General features: G+C 42.6%; 1 protein-coding gene across 1 annotated transcript in view; it reads right to left on the bottom strand.

The window, feature by feature from the left end:
* Positions 1 to 18,535, bottom strand: part of UBR4 (ubiquitin protein ligase E3 component n-recognin 4) — a gene marked incomplete at its 5' end in the record, with an annotated part of 134,946 nt that overhangs the window by 92,168 nt on the left and 24,243 nt on the right. Inside the window, 10 exons of the mRNA XM_080800779.1 lie at positions 1,293 to 1,390; positions 2,775 to 2,896; positions 5,286 to 5,515; positions 5,606 to 5,728; positions 5,881 to 6,063; positions 7,733 to 7,861; positions 8,506 to 8,585; positions 9,496 to 9,631; positions 10,251 to 10,533; positions 11,839 to 12,008. Coding sequence (XP_080656905.1) covers positions 1,293 to 1,390; positions 2,775 to 2,896; positions 5,286 to 5,515; positions 5,606 to 5,728; positions 5,881 to 6,063; positions 7,733 to 7,861; positions 8,506 to 8,585; positions 9,496 to 9,631; positions 10,251 to 10,533; positions 11,839 to 12,008 — 1,554 coding nt within the window. The remainder of the gene's footprint in view (positions 1 to 1,292; positions 1,391 to 2,774; positions 2,897 to 5,285; positions 5,516 to 5,605; positions 5,729 to 5,880; positions 6,064 to 7,732; positions 7,862 to 8,505; positions 8,586 to 9,495; positions 9,632 to 10,250; positions 10,534 to 11,838; positions 12,009 to 18,535) is intronic.

The raw sequence follows: 18,535 nt of genomic DNA, 5'->3' as shown, positions 1-18,535 counted from the left end.
ACATGAAGGGACAAATCATCTATCTACCCAGGATAAAATTCTCATGTGGGGGGAAAAGAACCAACTGGCATAAACTAAGACCGCATTGAGGTTTCTAGACAATGGCTCTACTCAGTATACACTATTACTCATTCTGGGACGGAAAGCAGGGTGAAGCAAAGGAAGCAGTTAACAAATTTTAATTAGTACAAATGTAACACAAAATTTAAAAAGTTAAGGGGCGCCTGGGTGGCTCAGTCGGTTGAGTGTCCAACAGCTCGGGTCATAATCTCAGGGTCATGAGATCCAGCCCCATGTCGGGCTCTGCACTGGGCATGGAGCCTGCTTAAGATTCTCTCTCTCTCTCAGGCGCGTGGTGGCTCTGTCAGCTGAGCATCAACTCTTGGTTTCAGCTCAGCTCATTAGATCTTATTAGGGTCATGGAATAGAGCCCGCATCAGGCTCCAAACTCAGCGGGGGAGTCTGCTTAAGCTTCTTTCTCTCTCCCTTTGACCCTCCCCTCCCTCCTCCTCTTAAATGAAAAAAAAAAAAAAAGCTAATAAGTGAAAATGTTAGTACAAAGTTAAGATACACAATACCAGTTTTCAAATAATTATAATATATTCTACTTAACACTAAATCTACTATCTCCAATAATTAAGAAGGAGGTGTATTTTGCAAAGCATCAGAGTCTCCGTTAAAATATCTTCATTATCCTTCTGTTACAGCTCCGGGTGATGTAAATAGAGCTCATGATTATAAACCAGGGATAACAAGATTATAATACTTGACTCTCCCGAAGAACTATATCAAGGGAATAATCTATTAATAGAGGTAACTTGGACAGAGCAGACACAAAGATCAAGTAAACTGATAGGAGACTCCACAGTCTTCAAACAGTCACCAGAACCTGAAAGCTACCCTAGAAAACTCTGACAAAAGAAGGTTCCTGACATTTTTCCTAAAAAGAAAATGAAAACAGCTCACATTTACTGAGAATTCAGGAGCCAAAGACTGTACCAGGTACCTGAGATTTAATACAATTAATCTTCACATCCCAGTATTAAGAAGAGAAGGAAATGGAGACCCCAAGTAATAAAACAGCTGTCTTACAACACAGTAACACAGATTTCTTAACAAAACAACGACTTAGGTACCATTTGGGTAAATCAAGGCTTTGATCATCGATTCAGCCATAGCAAATACATTGCAGCATACCAAGGCCTCTTGGCAGGTAATTTCAGCCAAAGGAGTAAGAACAGAGCACAGAATGGCTAGCGCTCCGCGTCTCTACTGTGAGAGCAGACACTCACCCAGGATCCAATGTTGGGAAACTCGTTGGTGTTGATGTTGTTCCAGGATTCACACACAGCCTGCACCCAGGATGGTAAATTCTGAACCAGTGTAGGACCTGGAGGTGACAGGAAGGATGACGACTCATCACAAGGGACAAAGAATGACACATACTATTTTAAAGCCAAGCCCAAATGCAGAAAGATACACCACTGCCCAAGCTGTCAGCATAATTACTAAGATCACTTAGATGGATCTTTCAATAGCAGTACTACATCCAAGAACTAGCTAATTGCTTAACAGCTAACAATGTCAATTATAAGGTTTTCATTTCCTATCATGTTCACTTTCTAATCTTGCAAGTAAAGACAACAACTGAAAACAGAATGCAAAGTGGGAGCGTGTGACTACAAGTCAGGCTAAGACAGCTACTCAGCGTCTCCCACATCTTCCACTGACAAGTAGCACTTTGATCTGCTCTCAAGACAAATCTGAAGGCAAAGATTCTTTTTTTTTTTTTTAAGGTTTATTTATACATTTTTAGAGAAAGGCAGGGGCCAAAGGAGAGGGAGAGAATCTCAAGCAAACTCCCCGCTGAGCACGGAGCCTGACACTGGCCTGATCCCACAACCCTGAGCCAAAATCAAGAGTCAGACACTTAACTGACTTTGCCACCAGGTACCCCTGAGGGCAAGGATTCTTGATGCACATCAAGAACAGCATTCTAGGGGCACCTGGGTAGTTCAGTCGGTTAAGCATCTGCCTTCAGCTCAGATCATGATCCCTAGGTCCTGGGATCAAGCCCCACGTCAGGCTCCCTGTTCAGTGGGGAGCCTGCTTCACCCTCTCCCGCTGCTGCTCTCCCTGCTTGTGCTCTCTGCCAAATAAATAAATAAAATCTAAAACAAAAACAAAAAACGCCAGCATTTAAAAAAAAAAAAACGCCAGCATTCCATGAAGTAGGAGAATTTAATTTCCGAAAGTGTGACTACCTGAACACTGAAAGGGTACTTTAACGCTTGCAATTCAGGAAAATACAAACTGTTATAAATCAAGACTGTAATGACTGCTCTTAACTCCAGTCCTCCTCAGGTCCTTTTGCTTCCCCATTCTCCGTTTCTACCAGATCCTTCCTAACACAGGGAAGAGGTTTGCCCAGCACAAAGCAGCAGCTCGCTAGTCTTCCTGATCTCCACAAATGAAACGGAGAACACAGGCTAATGCTTTCGAAACAAATGGCTTTGGTTTGGATCCCAGCCACCACATCCTACAAGATGTAGGATCTTGGGCAAATTAGCTTCTCTAAGATTTAGTCTCCTACGGAGTGAAAAGGGAAAACTAACATTTCAAAAAGCTCCCAAGAAGAGTGACAGAGATAAATCTATGTCAACATTCAACATACAGAAAGATTCCAGTAAGTGGTAAACGTCAGTAGACTGGGAGAGAAGTGGTAGGACTAGTCCTACTAGTGGTAAAGGCATTTCAAAAGCACATTCACTTACCCAGAGTGTTCGCCTTGCACCTACTAGAGCCAATAGCCAAAACAGCAGCAAAGCCATGCAGTTTCTCCTGGGAAGGTTTTTCAGTGGATCCTTCTTCATTAAAGTTCTGTAGCAAATAGGCTCTGAGAAAAAAACAGGGGATACATGAAAACTGAAGAATCTACTCCCATCATAGTTAGAAGAAACTGCCCTAGACAAACTGAAACACCTGCACCTCTATTAAATGTAGTTTACAGGCCCTGCCCCTTTGTGATCTCGTAAAAATTCCAAGGGGCAGCTGTCTTCCAAAGAACACCCCATCCTCTGAAATGTTCCCAAAACACAATTCCTGGACAAATGAGCTTGGCAAACATTGAACACTATCTACCCACCTCCCCCTGGCCCTGAAAGATGGGCTGTGTATATACTGAAGGCTCTGAGAAGTACAGTTCACCTTTGAATAACAAGAGTTTTAACTGTGCAGATCCACTTATATGCAAATTTTTGTCAGTAAACAAAATATAATACTGTGGGGGCGCCTAGGTGGCTTAGTGGGTTAAAGCCTCTGACTTCGGCTCAGGTCATGATCCCAGGGTCCTGGGATCAAGCCCCACATCGGGCTCTCTGCTCAGCAGGGAGCCTGCTTCCTCCTCTCTCTCTCTCTCTGCCTGCCTCTCTGCCTACTTGTGATCTCGATCAAATAAATAAATAAATAAAATATATATATAATACTGTGAACATATTCTGTCTTCCTTATGATGTTCCTAATAACATTTTCTTTGCACTAGCTTAATTCTAAGAATACAGGATATAATACATAGATATACAAAATACGTGCCAATAGACTCTTTGTTATCAATAAGGCAATTACTGCAATTCAGGAAAATACAAACAGCTATAAATTTAAACAATTTTTTTTTAAAGATTTTTATTATTTATTCATTTGATAGACAGAGATCATGAGTAGGCAGAGAGAGAGAGGAGGAAGCAGGCTCCCCGCAGAGCAGAGAGCCCGATGCGGGGCTCGATCCCAGGACCCCGAGATCACGACCCGAGCCGAAGGCAGAGGCTTAACCCACTGAGCCACCCAGGTGCCCCAAACAGCTATAAATTTAGAGAGTAACTACCACCCTTAACTCCAGTTCTACTCAAGTCCTTTTACTTCCCCATCCGGTCAATAGTAGGCTATCAGTAGTTATGTTTTGGGGGAAATAAAAGTTCTGTGCACATTTCCAACTGCACTGGGGAACTAGTGCCTCCAACCCCACGGTGTTCAGAGGTCAACCATACTACACTTTTTCAAAAGCAGTTCAACCGTTATTTACTCAAAACTTCCCAAACTTACTTGCCAGGAATATTTATTCACACCTTAGTGTACAAAAGAGTTGGCCTAATGGGCCAGATTGGAGCCTAGAAGCTCTCTAAGTGCAGGGACTTGCTCAGCTTTGCTACTGCCATACCCCCCACCCCCCCCCACCACCCCCATCGGCACCTAGAGAAGTACTTGACACACAGCAAGCACTCCCATTTGCTCTTCATGCCTACTGCTTATGTATCGTCAAGAACTGTGCCTCCAACAACAGGCCTCGATCTACTTATTGCAAGACATTCAAACTTAGGCATTAATTAAGCTTCACAACGATCCAAGTCCCTTTTAGCATAAAAGCTCCATAGAGCAGGAGTGCCTGGGTGGCTCAGTGGGTTAAGCCTCTGCCTTCAGCTCAGGTCATGATCTCAGGGTCCTGGGATCGAGCCCTGCATTGGCTCTCTGGTCAGCAGGGAGCCTGCTTCCCCCCTCTCTCTCTGCCTGCCTCTCTGCCTACTTGTGATCTCTCTCTATCAAATAAATAAATAAAATCTTTAAAAAAAAAAAAAAAAAAAAGCTCCACAGAGCAGGAGCTGAACGGTGAAATCCTATTGGGACCAGAGAAAGTAAATGAGCATAAAGGGGCCCAGTAAGAACAGCTACGTGGGGTAGCCATCCCTTGACTAAGATGTGCTGATGTCATGTGGCAAGTCAGACCCGGTTTTACCAGTTCATCCTATGTAAGAAAAGCCAGAAATCTCATTTTGTGAATAAACTCCCCACCTGCATACACTGAAAGTAGATTAAACATCATGCAGAGCTAGTTCTATAGGGCATGAAATTTGCAACATGTATTATTTTAGAAAAGACTGGATTTCAAAACACTCCCTGACTCATTACAAAATTTATTTCTCTACCTATATGAAATTGAAAGAGCATTTAAAGCTTCATCTTAGTGAATGACAAAAATGACATGTTTGGGGAAATTTCATTATCTTTCCTTGTATCCTACAAGTAAAATGCTAGAAAATATTTAAAGGTTCACAGAAATCAAACAACTTCTTGACTCTTCCTGAACTATTTTAAATTCTCTCATCAGGCATCCCTTTCTTTATATTAGAAAAAAAAAAAAAAACTGAAGAATTTTCAGGCTTCTAAAGAAAATAAACCACCCAAGAATCTAAACTCCCCATTTCCGACATCTGTGGTCAGGCAGCCCACCGCACCTAGTGAACGATGCGTAGGTGTCAATGAGTTGTAGTGTGGCTGGAAGGAGGTTCTTGGTGATCTCAGACGACTTATGAGGATCCGTCTCGGCAGCCATCTTGGAAAAATGCTCATCCAGGGAGACCTGGACCTTCGAGATGGCAGCATCAAGGGTATAGATGGACTGCAGACTTGGAATTTCATGGAGTTGCAAAATGGTGGTACAGTCGATACTACAGAATGATGAGATCTTCAAAAGTACCCAAGATATCAATTAGTTGTGGCAAAGGGCTACAGCAGAAGCTAAATCCTGGCATTATGGACCCAAAATGGAACATACCTGTCGAGCGAAGTATTCCTCTACAATTTCAACGTCATATTTCACTGAGCTGCACTTAGTGGATGCCAGTTCTAGGAGAGAACCAGCATGTTCTGCCTTCATTCCCTGTTTGATAAGGTGATCCTGTTTGGACAGCAAGAAAAAGAGCTCAGGAGATTAATACAGAGAGAGCCTAAAGCTTTCATTACCCTTAAAAACTGACAAGTTCCCACAAGCACAGAGCATGGTGGCTTTGGCCACCCCTCAGCAGAAAGCCGTATGTGACACTGTCGTACCTTTATCCAGTTGACATAGGAGCTGATGCGGAGGCGGGAAGACCAGCGCAGGGTGTGTAAGATGTCACATTCACTCATCTCAGGTGAGTTCATGGCCAGCTGATTCATGTAGGTCTTTGATGGTGGCAAAATCCCCAGGATCCTCCACAGTATCAAAAAGTAACACTGAAGGGCACAGGCCTCCTGGAAGAAGCAAAGAGACCGGTCACAGCAGTGGCACTTGGTATCGTGTCATGAGCCTCCAGACAGCAAGAACCATTCCAAATACACTGTTTAAAGCAGACTGTGTGCAGTCCTGATCTTCAGCTGAGATCTAACTCACAAGTCTGGTCCGCTCGTCTTTGACAGAGAATATATCTAATAACAAAGCAGAAAACAGGGGCACGCCTGGGTGGCTCAGTGGATTAAGCCTCTGCCTTCACCTCCGGTCACGGTCTCAGGGTCCTGGGATTAAGCCCCGAAACGGGCTCTCTGCTCAGCAGAGACAGTCGTTAACCGTCTGCCTTCAGCTCAGGTCATGATCCCGGGATGCTGGGATCAAGCCCCACATCGGGCTCCCTGCTCAGCAGGAAGCCTGCTTCTCCCTCCCCACTCCCCCGCTTGTGTTGCCTCTCTCCCTGTTTCTCTCTCTCTCTGACAAATAAATAAATATAATCTTAAAAAAATATGTATCAACACGTGAAGATGCTAACAGAGACAGGAAGAAGGTGCCCCTACAGCAAAAGTGGAGCCCAGCAGATAACATTTTCCTTCTAGAATAAGTTCAAATCCTAATAAGTTCAAAATCCTAATAAGCTCAAATCCTCTCTCTCTGCCTGCCTCTCTGCCTACATGTGATCTCTGTCAAATAAATAAAATCTTAAAAAAAAAGGGGGGGGCAGAAAGTAGTAACACACACATAAGTAACTTGCTCCTCCTATGCACATCTCACAGGCCAAAGTCACTGTTTTAAGACATCTCTGGCTCCACAAGAATTTACCAAGTAACCAAAAGAGAACAGATCATCCTGGCCAGCAACCCCATCATCAGACGTCCCTTTCTGTGGCCTAAACTGCTGTTATGGCTTCTCTCTAGAGACACATTCATGGAATCACAGGAAAAAACACCAATGGGAGACTTTTACTGTCACATATCAACCACCATTCACGGAAGGTCTGATATTTAGGTTGCCATTAACTCTCAAAGTCATATAGGTCCCTCAATGTAACAAAAAGAAAGGCAAAAATGGTTAAATTATCTCTAAAGTGAATATAACTACCCAAACACATAAAAATACTGAACTATTAGGGCGCCTTGCGTGGCTCAGTTGGTTAGGCATCTGCCGTCAGCTCAGGGCACAATCCCCGGGTCCTGGGATCAAGCCTCACATCTCGCTCCCTGCTCAGAGGGGAGCCTGTTTCTCATTCTGCCCATTCTGCTCCCTCCCTACTCGTGCTCACTCCCAATCTCTCTCTCACTCTCTCTCGCAAATAAATAAAATCTTAAAAAAAAAAAAAAAATACTTAAGCATCTGTCAGTTCTGGAAACAGGTAGTTCAGTAACTGATTAGATCCCAAAAAGAAATTTCTGGTAGAACCACTACCCAATTATCACATTCTAAACTCTTTAAAAATCAGCCTGGGTGGGACGTCTGGGTGGCTCAGTCATTTAGTGTCTGCCTTCGGCTCAGATCATGACCCCAGGTCCTGGGATGGAGCCCCACATCAGGCTCCCTGGTCAGCAAGGAGCCTGCTTCTCCCTCTCCCACTCCCCCTGCTTGTGCTCCCTCTCTCGCTATCTCTCTGTCAAATAAATAAATAAAATCTTAAAAAATAATAGTAATAATAATCAGCCTGGGCTTCCGTGGTCTTACCAGGGCCGTGACGTTCTTGTTTTCCTTTCTCCTGACGGTATCAAGCTGGGATCCAGCTGCAAGCAGGGATGTCAGTGCGGTGTAAAGCTCATCATACTTGACAAGCTTAGAGAAAAGAACATCACATGCCTAATATTGAGGGGAAAAAAATATGTTCTCTTACTTTCTGAAATATATTGTCTACTACCCATCCATACACTATCATTCAACCTCATGACTGGAAAAATACCTCTTTCAAATTATAGATACGAATTTCTCATTGCAGCAAGATTCCCACTCAGGGACCTCTCTCAGTTTACGGGCTATTATGAGCACAGAAGGGCAGGCATTAGAATGAGGCAACTATTTTTGTCATTAAAAATATCTGGGAGGTGCCTGGGAGGCTCAGTCGTTAACTGTCTGCCTTCAGCTCAGGTCACGCTCCGGGGATCCTGGGATAGCCCCACACCGGGCTCCCTGCTCAGCAGGAAGCCTGCTTCTCCCTCCCCACTCCCCCGCTTGTGTTGCCTCTCTCCCCTTCTCTCTCTGACAAATAAATAGAATCTTAAAAAATATATCTACACATGAAGATGCTAGAGACAGGAAGAAGGTGCCCCTATAGCGAAAGTGGAGCCCAGCAAATAACATTTTCCTTCTAGAATAAGTTCAAATCCTAATACAGGCCAAATTCCCTCATTACAAAAACCAAGTCATTCCCTTTTTCCCCTAACAGACTGATTTTGGTGGAAACCATCTGACCCACACGTAAAATGGGGTTTTAAAATTCCTGGTACCACAGAATCGAGTCGGTTCAAATCATCCTCTGAGGCTTCTGGGGACAGGACACAGTAGAATCTGGGTTGTGGGACAGCATCTGAAAAACAATGGGCTCGTTAAAAGAATGGTTTCATTCTCAACTCTTCTTAGCAAGTCTAAAATGTAAAAACTAAGAAAACACTTTGGACACTTGAAGACACAAACAGCCTTGGTACTACTGACACTCAGGGCCACATAACTGCTATGGTCCTGTGCATGACAGGATGTTTAGCACCCTCCCATTGTGACAACCAAAAAGGTCTCCAGACATTGCCAAGGGTCTGCACTGGGGGAGGGGCCCAATCATCCCTAGTTAAGAACCACTCCTCTAGAAGATAACAGAGGTGCTCTTACAATCACCAGGTTAATCATCAAAACTGGGTCCTTAGACTAACTGCATTAAACTTAAATGCTGTCTCCCCAATATCAAAGGGACTAAGTAATAGATCCCAGTGATAGTAAATTCATACACAGGCTTGATGAGAGTTTCCACAAAATACATTTAACAGCAACAAGCCTCAGGATGAGCAAACACACACTAAAAATAAACACAAGAGGCACTTCATGAAAAGAATGGACAACCGCTCCTGAGACACACCACAGAGAAGGTCATGGCTCCCATTATTTTCTGAACAGTATCCCGCCATGACAAAAAGATATTTAGCCTATGGGCTCAAACCACATTCCTATGGAAAATTAAATGTAATCATTCAGAGTGGCAGGAATCCATGTACTGTACTCTATGAGTAGACACAAGAATTCCTAATTCTTACGCCTCAATGTTGTTTTGCCTTTTGTTTTTAAATCAATGTGGGATATGTGACAGTCTATTTCTAAAAATGTTTTGAATCCCTTGGTATCTGCCACCTGTAGGGAACAGACTAAATCTTAAAGAGTCTAAGCACCAAATTCAATCCCCTCAATGAAAACCAGCAAGTCAGCTTCTTACGGACAATCTTCTTTCTGACCTGATGAAAAATGCTTAGACCAGTTTTCTTCTACTTCTTTGAACCCATGATAGAGAGGGGTGGTTGCCCGGCGGCTGTTGCTGTCCTGGGATCCATTTGCCCACCCAAAAGGAGGACTCAGCAAGTTATGCTGCACCTTTTAAAACACAAATACTCAAATTAAAAAAAGATACATAGCCACATTCCGCATCTCACTGCAGGTGTGATAACTGGTCAATATATCAAAGCTTGGGAAACTCACAAACCAACATAAAGTTTTGATTTTTCTGTGACTTCTTTGGGGAGCATCTTTTTGCCAAAGTATGATGGGAAGAGGGCTCAAGCAAACATTTTAGGAAATGCTGAAAAATCCTTAACTGGCCATCCCATCCTCATGTTGGATCCCTACAACAGAAGAGTTCACTAATCCATAAAACTTACTGCTCAACCATCCTTCAACTGCTAACAAATATTCAAGAAGGGCAGATGCTCAGGGCACTGAGCTGGACACCAGGTAAAGTGGGTTAATTCAAAGGACACCTGTGAACAGAACCTATAAACCAATTTTCACAAAACCATCAAACCGAATAACCTACATTTACTGCTCCTAGCTTAGTTAAAAAGTGTGAGTGCACATACGCAAGCCCAGCGGTCTTCCTAAGGTTAATCATGAACCTACCACAACAAATGCCTAAAACCTATAGTCAGCAGGTCATTTTGCTTTGTACCATGGCAACTGAAGAAGAAAAACGCAAAAACAACGTGTTCATCTATACCTGCTCAAACAGATACACAGGGGCTTTCGAGTACTGATGTAGTAGATAATCGAAGATCAGAAGGAGGCGAGCCAGGATGAGGGGCACGGAGCGCGCCTGAGCATCCATGTTGGCGCTCAGCTCCTGGATGATCTGCACGAAAAGGGTCAGGATGGCCCGCCGGCCTTTCTCAGTGAAGTTGTGGAAAATGAGGAGCAGCAGCTGCAGGTGCTCTACATTCAAGTCTTCCGTCTCATTGGGCACCACCCCTTGCAGGGCGTTCTGCTTCATTGTCGACAAAAACCTACCGCAGAGAAAAGAAGAACGTGTCTGGTGGAAGAAGTCAGAACATCCCCCAAGAGTTACAATGTCAAGGGCTGGAAGAGTTACGCTTTTTAAACCCAGGCACTATAGTGCTCGCTTCGGCAGCACATATACTAAACCCAGGCACTACTATAACAAATCAAGGAAGACAAAAATCTACATGTAAGAGAAGATTAAAAACTCAATCTGGGCTACAAAAAAGGTAAATTCGGCCACAGAATATTTTCCCTTCTCGACTGTGGCAATAGCATAAAAAACCCATTCTGCCCCTTATAACCACAAAAAGAACCGTAAGCTCCCCAAAAAGGTGTCTCATTTTTTAATTAATAAACCTGGAGAGTTTTATAAACTAGAAACAGTTCAATTAACTTTTCTCTATAATTTGACTCTACAGCTTAATTCTTATTTTGAGAGTTTACACTACAGGTTAAAATCACTGCACGATAGCACTCAAAAATAACTCAATGTACTAAAAAGCAATAGAAAATAAATTACACTATTCAGAGAATTTGTCAAAAGCTTTTATGCAAAAAAGGAATGAATATAGCCAACTATTTCCACTGCCTTTGGCTATTAGGAAAGAGATTTGTGTTTTAATATGGGTTTCCCTCACCCCCATTCCCCCTCCACCTCCCCCACTCCCTGGCCTTTTTGCAAGATTCCATCGAGAAAAATACAGTGGGTCTTTGGCATTCAAGGAGGTTTATGATTTCTCAAATCCAGCATTAGAGCTATTTGATCATAGTATGGGGAAGAGAAAAGCAAAGCCTTTTAGGAAAACAAACTGCTTTGAAGACTCTTAACCATGTAAACAAAAATGGCAAATATAGGTCCATCTAAAGAGGATTTAGATGATTAATGTGAGCTTCCCCCAAGTAAAAAAATTCTTTAAAAGTTGTCCAAATAAAACAAGTCACTCTGAGTGGTTTTCATGTTGAGAGTAAAATAACTGAAGACATAGTTGGCTTCCCCGTTCCCTCTTTCAAAAAATCAGGTCAGGATAAAATCGGTTACGTTCAGGATTCAGGTTCTCTCTCGTAATTGCAACCATATCCCCCATGTGCTAAGGGATGATTTTGTTTCCAGACCACAGTGTAGGTATTTCTGCTTCTTAAACAGCGTATCTTCCCCCAACACCATCAGAAACATACTCCTCCGCCCTCACTACTGTACCGCTATCATCACATACCTGTCTCAGAGCCCCGGGGTTAACCAAAAAGAAGTCAAACAGATTGCAAAAAAGCACATAACCACCTCTGCAGGGCTTCTCCTGGAATTCTCTTACCTGTCCCAAACTTTAAGGCATTCAGGGACATCAGGATCACCTTGAGCGCCAGCTTTATGTTGCCAGATGAGCAAAAGGCGTGAAAGCACAGAGAGGCTTTGAGGGTGAATGTACAAGGGCCAAGGGCCCTCAGAGAAAGGAGCTACTCCCAGCTGCTGCAACAGTGTGTTCTGCCAGGGAAGACATACAAGAAACCATTAGGAAAAAGAGAACAGGGCCAAAGGTTACCCATGAGCCCTAAATGTTACTCTTCAATGCTGGAAGAGTATTTTTTTTTTTTTAAGATCTTACTTATTTATTTGACAGAGATCACAAGTAGGCAGAGAGGCAGGCAGAGAGAGGAGGAAACAGGCTCCCCGCTGAGCGGAGAGCCTGATGCAGGGCTCGATCCCAGGACCCTGGGATCATGACCCGAGCCGAAGGCAGAGGCTTTAACCCACTGAGCCACCCAGGTGCCCCTGGAAGAGTATTTTTTTTTTTCAAGATTTTATTTATTTATTTGACAGAGAGAGATCACAAGTAGGCAAAGAGGCAGGCAGAGAAAGAGAGGAAGAAACAGCCTCCCTGCTGAGCAGAGAGCCCGATGCGGGGCTCGATCCCAGGACCCTGGGATCATGACCTGAGCCGAAGGCAGAGGCTTTAACCCACTGAGCCACCCAGGCACCCCCTGGAAGAGTATTTTAAAGAGCATGCAGAAATTCAGATTTAGACCTGGTTTGGAGAAAGGTCATTCACTCAACAAAGAAGAAAACTATAAAGGGAAAATTACTAATCTAACCCCGTTCACAACTATAGTTAGTGTCAGACATGGGGTCCTAAAAGTGGCGATGCACTGAGACAGCAGAATCTGGATGACTATCCAAACGGGCTGACGGTTTTTCTTTCACAACCAGTTATATACAAGTAACACTCGAAGTGGGAAGGTCCTGAAACTCACAGGTCCAGCCACTTGTATTCCACAGCAGTATCAGCAGAGAAAGTCTGCCTCTTAAGATGTCAAGGCACCCCAAATTAGTCAGGGTTGTCTTTGCCTCCAGTTTCACCGCGTCTTTCAAATGAGCTTGACTTGCAGCTCAGTTATCTAAGCTGCAACTTATCTTCTCAAACACACACACAAACTGAGCACGATGCCAATGGAAAACCAAAGGCCCGCTTTCTCACTTGGCTTCAGAAGACACAAATCATAGTTACCTCAGGATATAGGATAAATTTCTAAGTCTGTCAAATTAAATTATATTCTTATAAGACATCCCAGAGGACCCCACTCCTTGGAAATAATTATTCAAAATGTCACAGATATCAAGAGTAGTTCATGGAGCGCCTGGGTGGCTCAGCTGGTTGAGCATCTGCCTTTGGCTCAGGTCATGATCCCAGAGTCTGAGGATCGAGGCCCACATCAGGCTCTCTGCTCAGCGGGAAGCCTGCTTCTCCCGCCCCCCTCCTTAACCTGGCTCATGCACATTCTCCCTCTCTCTCTCAAATAAATAAAATCTTTAAAAAAAAAAAAAAAAGAGTAGTTCAAATGTATTGGGCAGCTATCACAGGCTAAGCTCTGCACACATACGGTCCCACGAAATGCTCAGAATTATAATTTCAGGTGGGTACCTGCTCCATTTTACTGATGGGGGAAATAGACCTCAGGGTGGTTTAAGAACACGACCTAAGACACGATTACCAAGTGTCCAAGCCAGGTTAATCTCGAAAATCTGCACTCTTAATCATTATGCTCCACACAGCCTTAATGATTTTCTCAACTCCTAACTCAAGGAAACAATTCAAAAAAATTAACATGCCTGAGCTATGTAAAAAATATTATTACCTGAAGCCCTCCTGTAATAATAATTTTAAATTTTTTCAGAAAAAAATCTAAGTGTTCAAATCAAGGAACATGCAGTCATAATAGTGGCAACTATAAAGACCAAGCAAAACAATATTTGAAGCAGTAAAATTTTAAAAAGCGGAAAAAAGAGATGTATCAATATTCTGATTTTAACTGCGAAACTGTGCAACATACAGATAGGGACTAGAAAGAAAACAGAAAAATGTACATCATGAATTTGGTGGAAGGATATGATGTTATAATGTCGATATCATATTTTTTAAGAGGATTTTTTGTTTTGTGTCAAGTTGTTTCAGGCCTCAGAGACCTAAGAAATGAGCAAACATTCCTCAGAACCTGGTTTTCCCCATCCACTCCAACTCTCAGTAGCCCTAAGGGGAACTGACTTTCTAAGTAAAACTGAGCCATAGCACACCCACAAAGGCCTGGCTTAAAGCGTTCCCTCCAGCCCTCCGGGTGCCCTGTCCCCACCCCTGCTTAGTGCCTGCACACCTGGGCTTTCTTCCTCCACCCTCCTCATTCAGGTCCCATCTTCCAACCCTCTAACTGTTCTCCTTACTTCAACAACTTCCTCTTAGTGCTTAATTCCCAAAACTCCATTGTCAATGTTAATTTTGGGGGGGGATTTTTTAATTTATTTGAAAGAGACAACAAGCATGAGTGGGAGGCAGAGACAGAGGGAGAAGGAGAAGCAGACTCCCCACTGAGCAGGAAGCCCAATGCGGGGCTCCATCCCAGGACCCCAAGACCATGATCTGAGCTGAAGGCAGACGCTTAACCAAATGAACCACCCAAGTGCCCCTCCATCTTAATTTTTTAAGAACTGAATTTCAGACTCACATTTTCAACTACCTTCTAGATGTCTTCAACCCACTGGCACCTCAAAAAGCCATCCTACTTAAAATGATTTTTTTAATAGTAGTAGTCATAACTATTTTAACTAAAAACATTGATAAAATGTACAATTCTTATACAAAACTCATATGTAATTCTCATATACAAGAACACACAAACTGCTTTTCTCACTGGACTAAAAGGGCTACAAAATTCCCCATTCCAACAGGAAACAACACAATCCCATGGTAATGCCACAGCTCACTGCCTCTAGCTTACTCCTTCATGAAAAGAAAGCTCTGCACTCAAGCTGTACCACACACTGGCTTCCAGGCTGGCCAACCACAAGGGACTCCAAGTGGTGTGGATAAGCAGACATGACCTGTTTTTCAGAACAAAAAGAAAATGGCACAATGCATCTCATGTAGCTCAAGAACCCAGAGGATCATTCTGAGCAAACGTGCAATAAATAAGCTAGCCGTGAGTAAAAAGAACCCGAGAGCTGACTCAAACCTAGGAGAGTGAGCTCCCTGCGAACTCAATACGGCTCCTTCTACCACCAAACCAACTGTTCTTGCTGATATCCCCTTTCTGAGACAACAGCACCATTCTGGTCTCATTTGGGTTGAAAAGGCAGGCAGTATCTCAATACCTTCCTATCCATGTCCTTTACCCCATTCAAATAATTTCTCAAGATCTCTACCGCAGGCCCTTTATCCACATCTTATTGCCCCCTTTCCTCATGATCCCAAACTAATCCCAGTCTTCTGGATTTCGACAGTGTCTACAACACTACCTGGTATACAGTAAATGCTCAATGAATACTCAGTGAATGGATAAGTGAACATATACCACCATGTTAATATTAAATCATTATACTCCTATATGTAATAGTAATAAACAGAAGATGTTAAATCTATTAATAAATATAACATGAATAACAGTAATAGCAACAAACTAATAAAGACAGCAGCTAATCTCTAGTAGGCACTAGTACTATGTGCCAGGTATGTTTATTTTACTTACATCATGATAAAATAAAGTAACATAAAACTTACCACTTAAACCATTTTTAACTGTGCAGTTAAAGTGGCATTAAGTACATATACACTACGCAAACATCACTACCATCCATCTCCAGCGCTTTTTTATTTTTCCCAACTGAAACTCCATGCCCATTAAACACTAACTCCCTGTGACATTGTGATACAATATTAATATTGTGATACAAGAAGAGATACATATTTAGTCTTTGTCCCATTCCTAGCACAGAGCTCCTAAAATCTTGTCATTTCCTGACGGGGTAAGAAGAACATGTTTTGCTGTTCGTAATAAGTCCCTTTCAATATTACCTGTGTTTAAGATAATGAGGCCCCTAAACAGCTTCAGGATAGGGGCTGGTTGCCAGAGGAACCAACCACATAATTAGAGAGCTGGATCCCCAACCTTTCAGTTCTATCTCCAACCAGGGCTAGAGTTTGAGTTAATCACCAATGGCCAATAGAGCAGAATGCCAATGGAAAGCCAGACAAAGCCTGCTTTCTCATTTGGCTTCAGAAGACACAAATCATCTTAGTAGACTACTCTATTAAACAAATTTGAAAGAAAAGAACACAGAGGCCATGCCAACCAAGCACGTGGCCTTTTGGCAGAAAGTCCTCTTTCTCCCACATGTTCATAAGTCATCTTCAATAAATAGGTTTCCATTTCTTCTATAAAGAGAGAAAGCCTAGCAGTCTTACTAGCTCAGACCCAGTTTTTTATTACTCTGACAGATGAAGAAAATTTTTATGATGCAACTTACATTTGTTTTCTTTCAAAGACTGGGTGGGGTCCATTTCATTAACCTCCCTTAAAGGACACTGTGTATGTCTTGCAATGCAAGTTAGACACCTTGGGTACATAACTTTGTATGCGGGCTACCTAGGTGGCTCAGTCAGTTAAGTGTCCAACTCTTGGTTTCAACTCAGGTCACGATCTCAGGGTTCTGGGCTCTGCGTTAAGGCTGGCTTAACATTCTCTCACTACCCCTCCCTTTGCTGCCCCTGCCCCAGTTCCATACACACGTGCTCTATCTTTCTCTCTCTCTCTCTATCTCTCCAAAAAAAAAAAAAAGAACTTTGTACATGATTCCAGAGAAACAATATCAATAGCAGGTAGTTAAATTACATTAACCATACTTCCCTTTCTTCCATGATAGCAATGAAATTTCAGGGAAGAATTTAAAGTCCCATGTTTGGAAATGGAATGAAGAGGGAGGTTTGATAATTTGCTCTCCATAAAGTCAGTGGTTATGGGAGGCCAAACTGCACGTCCACACAAGGTCTGGAATTATTTTTTAAATGCTAAGAGGGCAACATCATTACAGGAATCTTAAGAACTCCTATTCTCTACAGGAAAATATTTCTTCCCCCATTATTTGGACAAGTGTAGGCAGGAAAGGGCCAACTCCATGAACTTTGAAACTTCCCTAAATAAATTTAGATCTCAGCAAGGAGCTGCTAACTTTGGCCGGATATCCTGACCCTATATAGTCTGAGAAGGTGCTACAGGCCACATACTAACTGAAGCATTCTGTTCTCTTCATCTCACGTCAACAACTATACCACTCAAATTATATTCCCTTTCCTGCTAAAAAATCATTTTTTTAATATTTACTTATTTGAGAGATAGAGAATTCTAGAGTGCACACACATGCATGCACAGGGTAGAGGGGTGGAGAAGAGAGAGAGAGAGAGAGAGACTCTCAAGCAGACTCTGCGCTGAGCATGGATCCTGACACGGGGCTCAATCTCAGAACCCTCAGATCACAACCTGAGCCAAAATCAAGAGTCAGACAGTCCACTGACTATACCACCCAGGTGCCCCCAAAGCAATGTTTGTATAAATAGGTTTTATAATTATTTTTATTAAAGATTTTATTTGTTATTTGACAGACAGAGACACAGCAAGAGACGGAACACAAGCAGGGGGAGCGGGAGAGGGAGAAGCAGGCTTCCCGCTGAGCAGGGAGCCCAAGGGCAGACTTGAGCCCAGAACCCCAGGATCATGACCTGAGCTGAAGGCAGATGCTTAATGACTGAGCCACCCAGGCACCCCCAAAGCAATTTTTTTCATCTAACACTAGGTATGTATAAATAGATTTTATAATTATCTTTTTAACAATTAAATAAATTTTTAAGAATTTTTGAAATAATTTGGGATGCTAAGAATCAAGTTTAACCTTTTGAAATAGATTCCTAGATTTTGTTCCCTTGGGGGAAAGTGCAAACCCCTGAACTGTGTCCTGATTCTGAGAATCCACCAAAATAATCTTAAGAGTAATGGAAAAATTTTCACAACAATCTTAGGGCAAACTATTGGAGAGATCTACCAAATTTAATTCTTCTAGGGGAAGTGAAGGGTAGCTGCAACAGAAATCTGCATTTATTAAATAAATTCCCCAGGGATCTTTATGCACACTAAGAGATTAAGAATCACTAACTCTGACCACATTAAAAAATTATTATTAAAATATGACACTGTGGGGGTACCTGGGTGGCTCAGTTCAGTGTCGGACTCTTAAACTCAGTTCAGGTCTTGATCTCAGGGTCATGAGTTCAAGCCTCGAGTTGGGATTGGGAAAAAAACACCACATTGTCAAATGGTGGGAAAAAAAGTGAATCCATAAATCTGACACATTGCTGGTAATGGTAAAACTTGGTGCTTTTTTTTTAATTTTTTTTCAAAGATTTTATTTATTTATTTGAAAGACAGAGATCACAAGTAGGTAGAGAGGCAGACAGAGAGAGGAGGAAGCAGCCTCCCTGCTGTGCAGAGAGCCCGTTTTTGTTTTTTCTTTTAAAGTAATCTCTACACCCAATGTGGGGCTCAAACTCAACCCCAGGATCAAGAGTTGCCTGTTCTTCAGACTGAACCAGCCAGGTGCCACACTGGTGCAGCCACTTGAGAGAGCAGTCTGGCATTACCTGCATATAGTCACATACTCGGTTTCCTACCAAATCTACTCCCAGTTATCTGCCC

The sequence above is a fragment of the Martes martes genome, assembly GCF_963455335.1.
Source record: "Martes martes genome assembly, chromosome: 4".
Lineage (NCBI taxonomy): Eukaryota > Metazoa > Chordata > Mammalia > Carnivora > Mustelidae > Martes > Martes martes.
The sequence above is the reverse complement of the archived record's forward strand: the minus strand, read 5'-3'. Positions and strand labels throughout refer to the sequence as shown.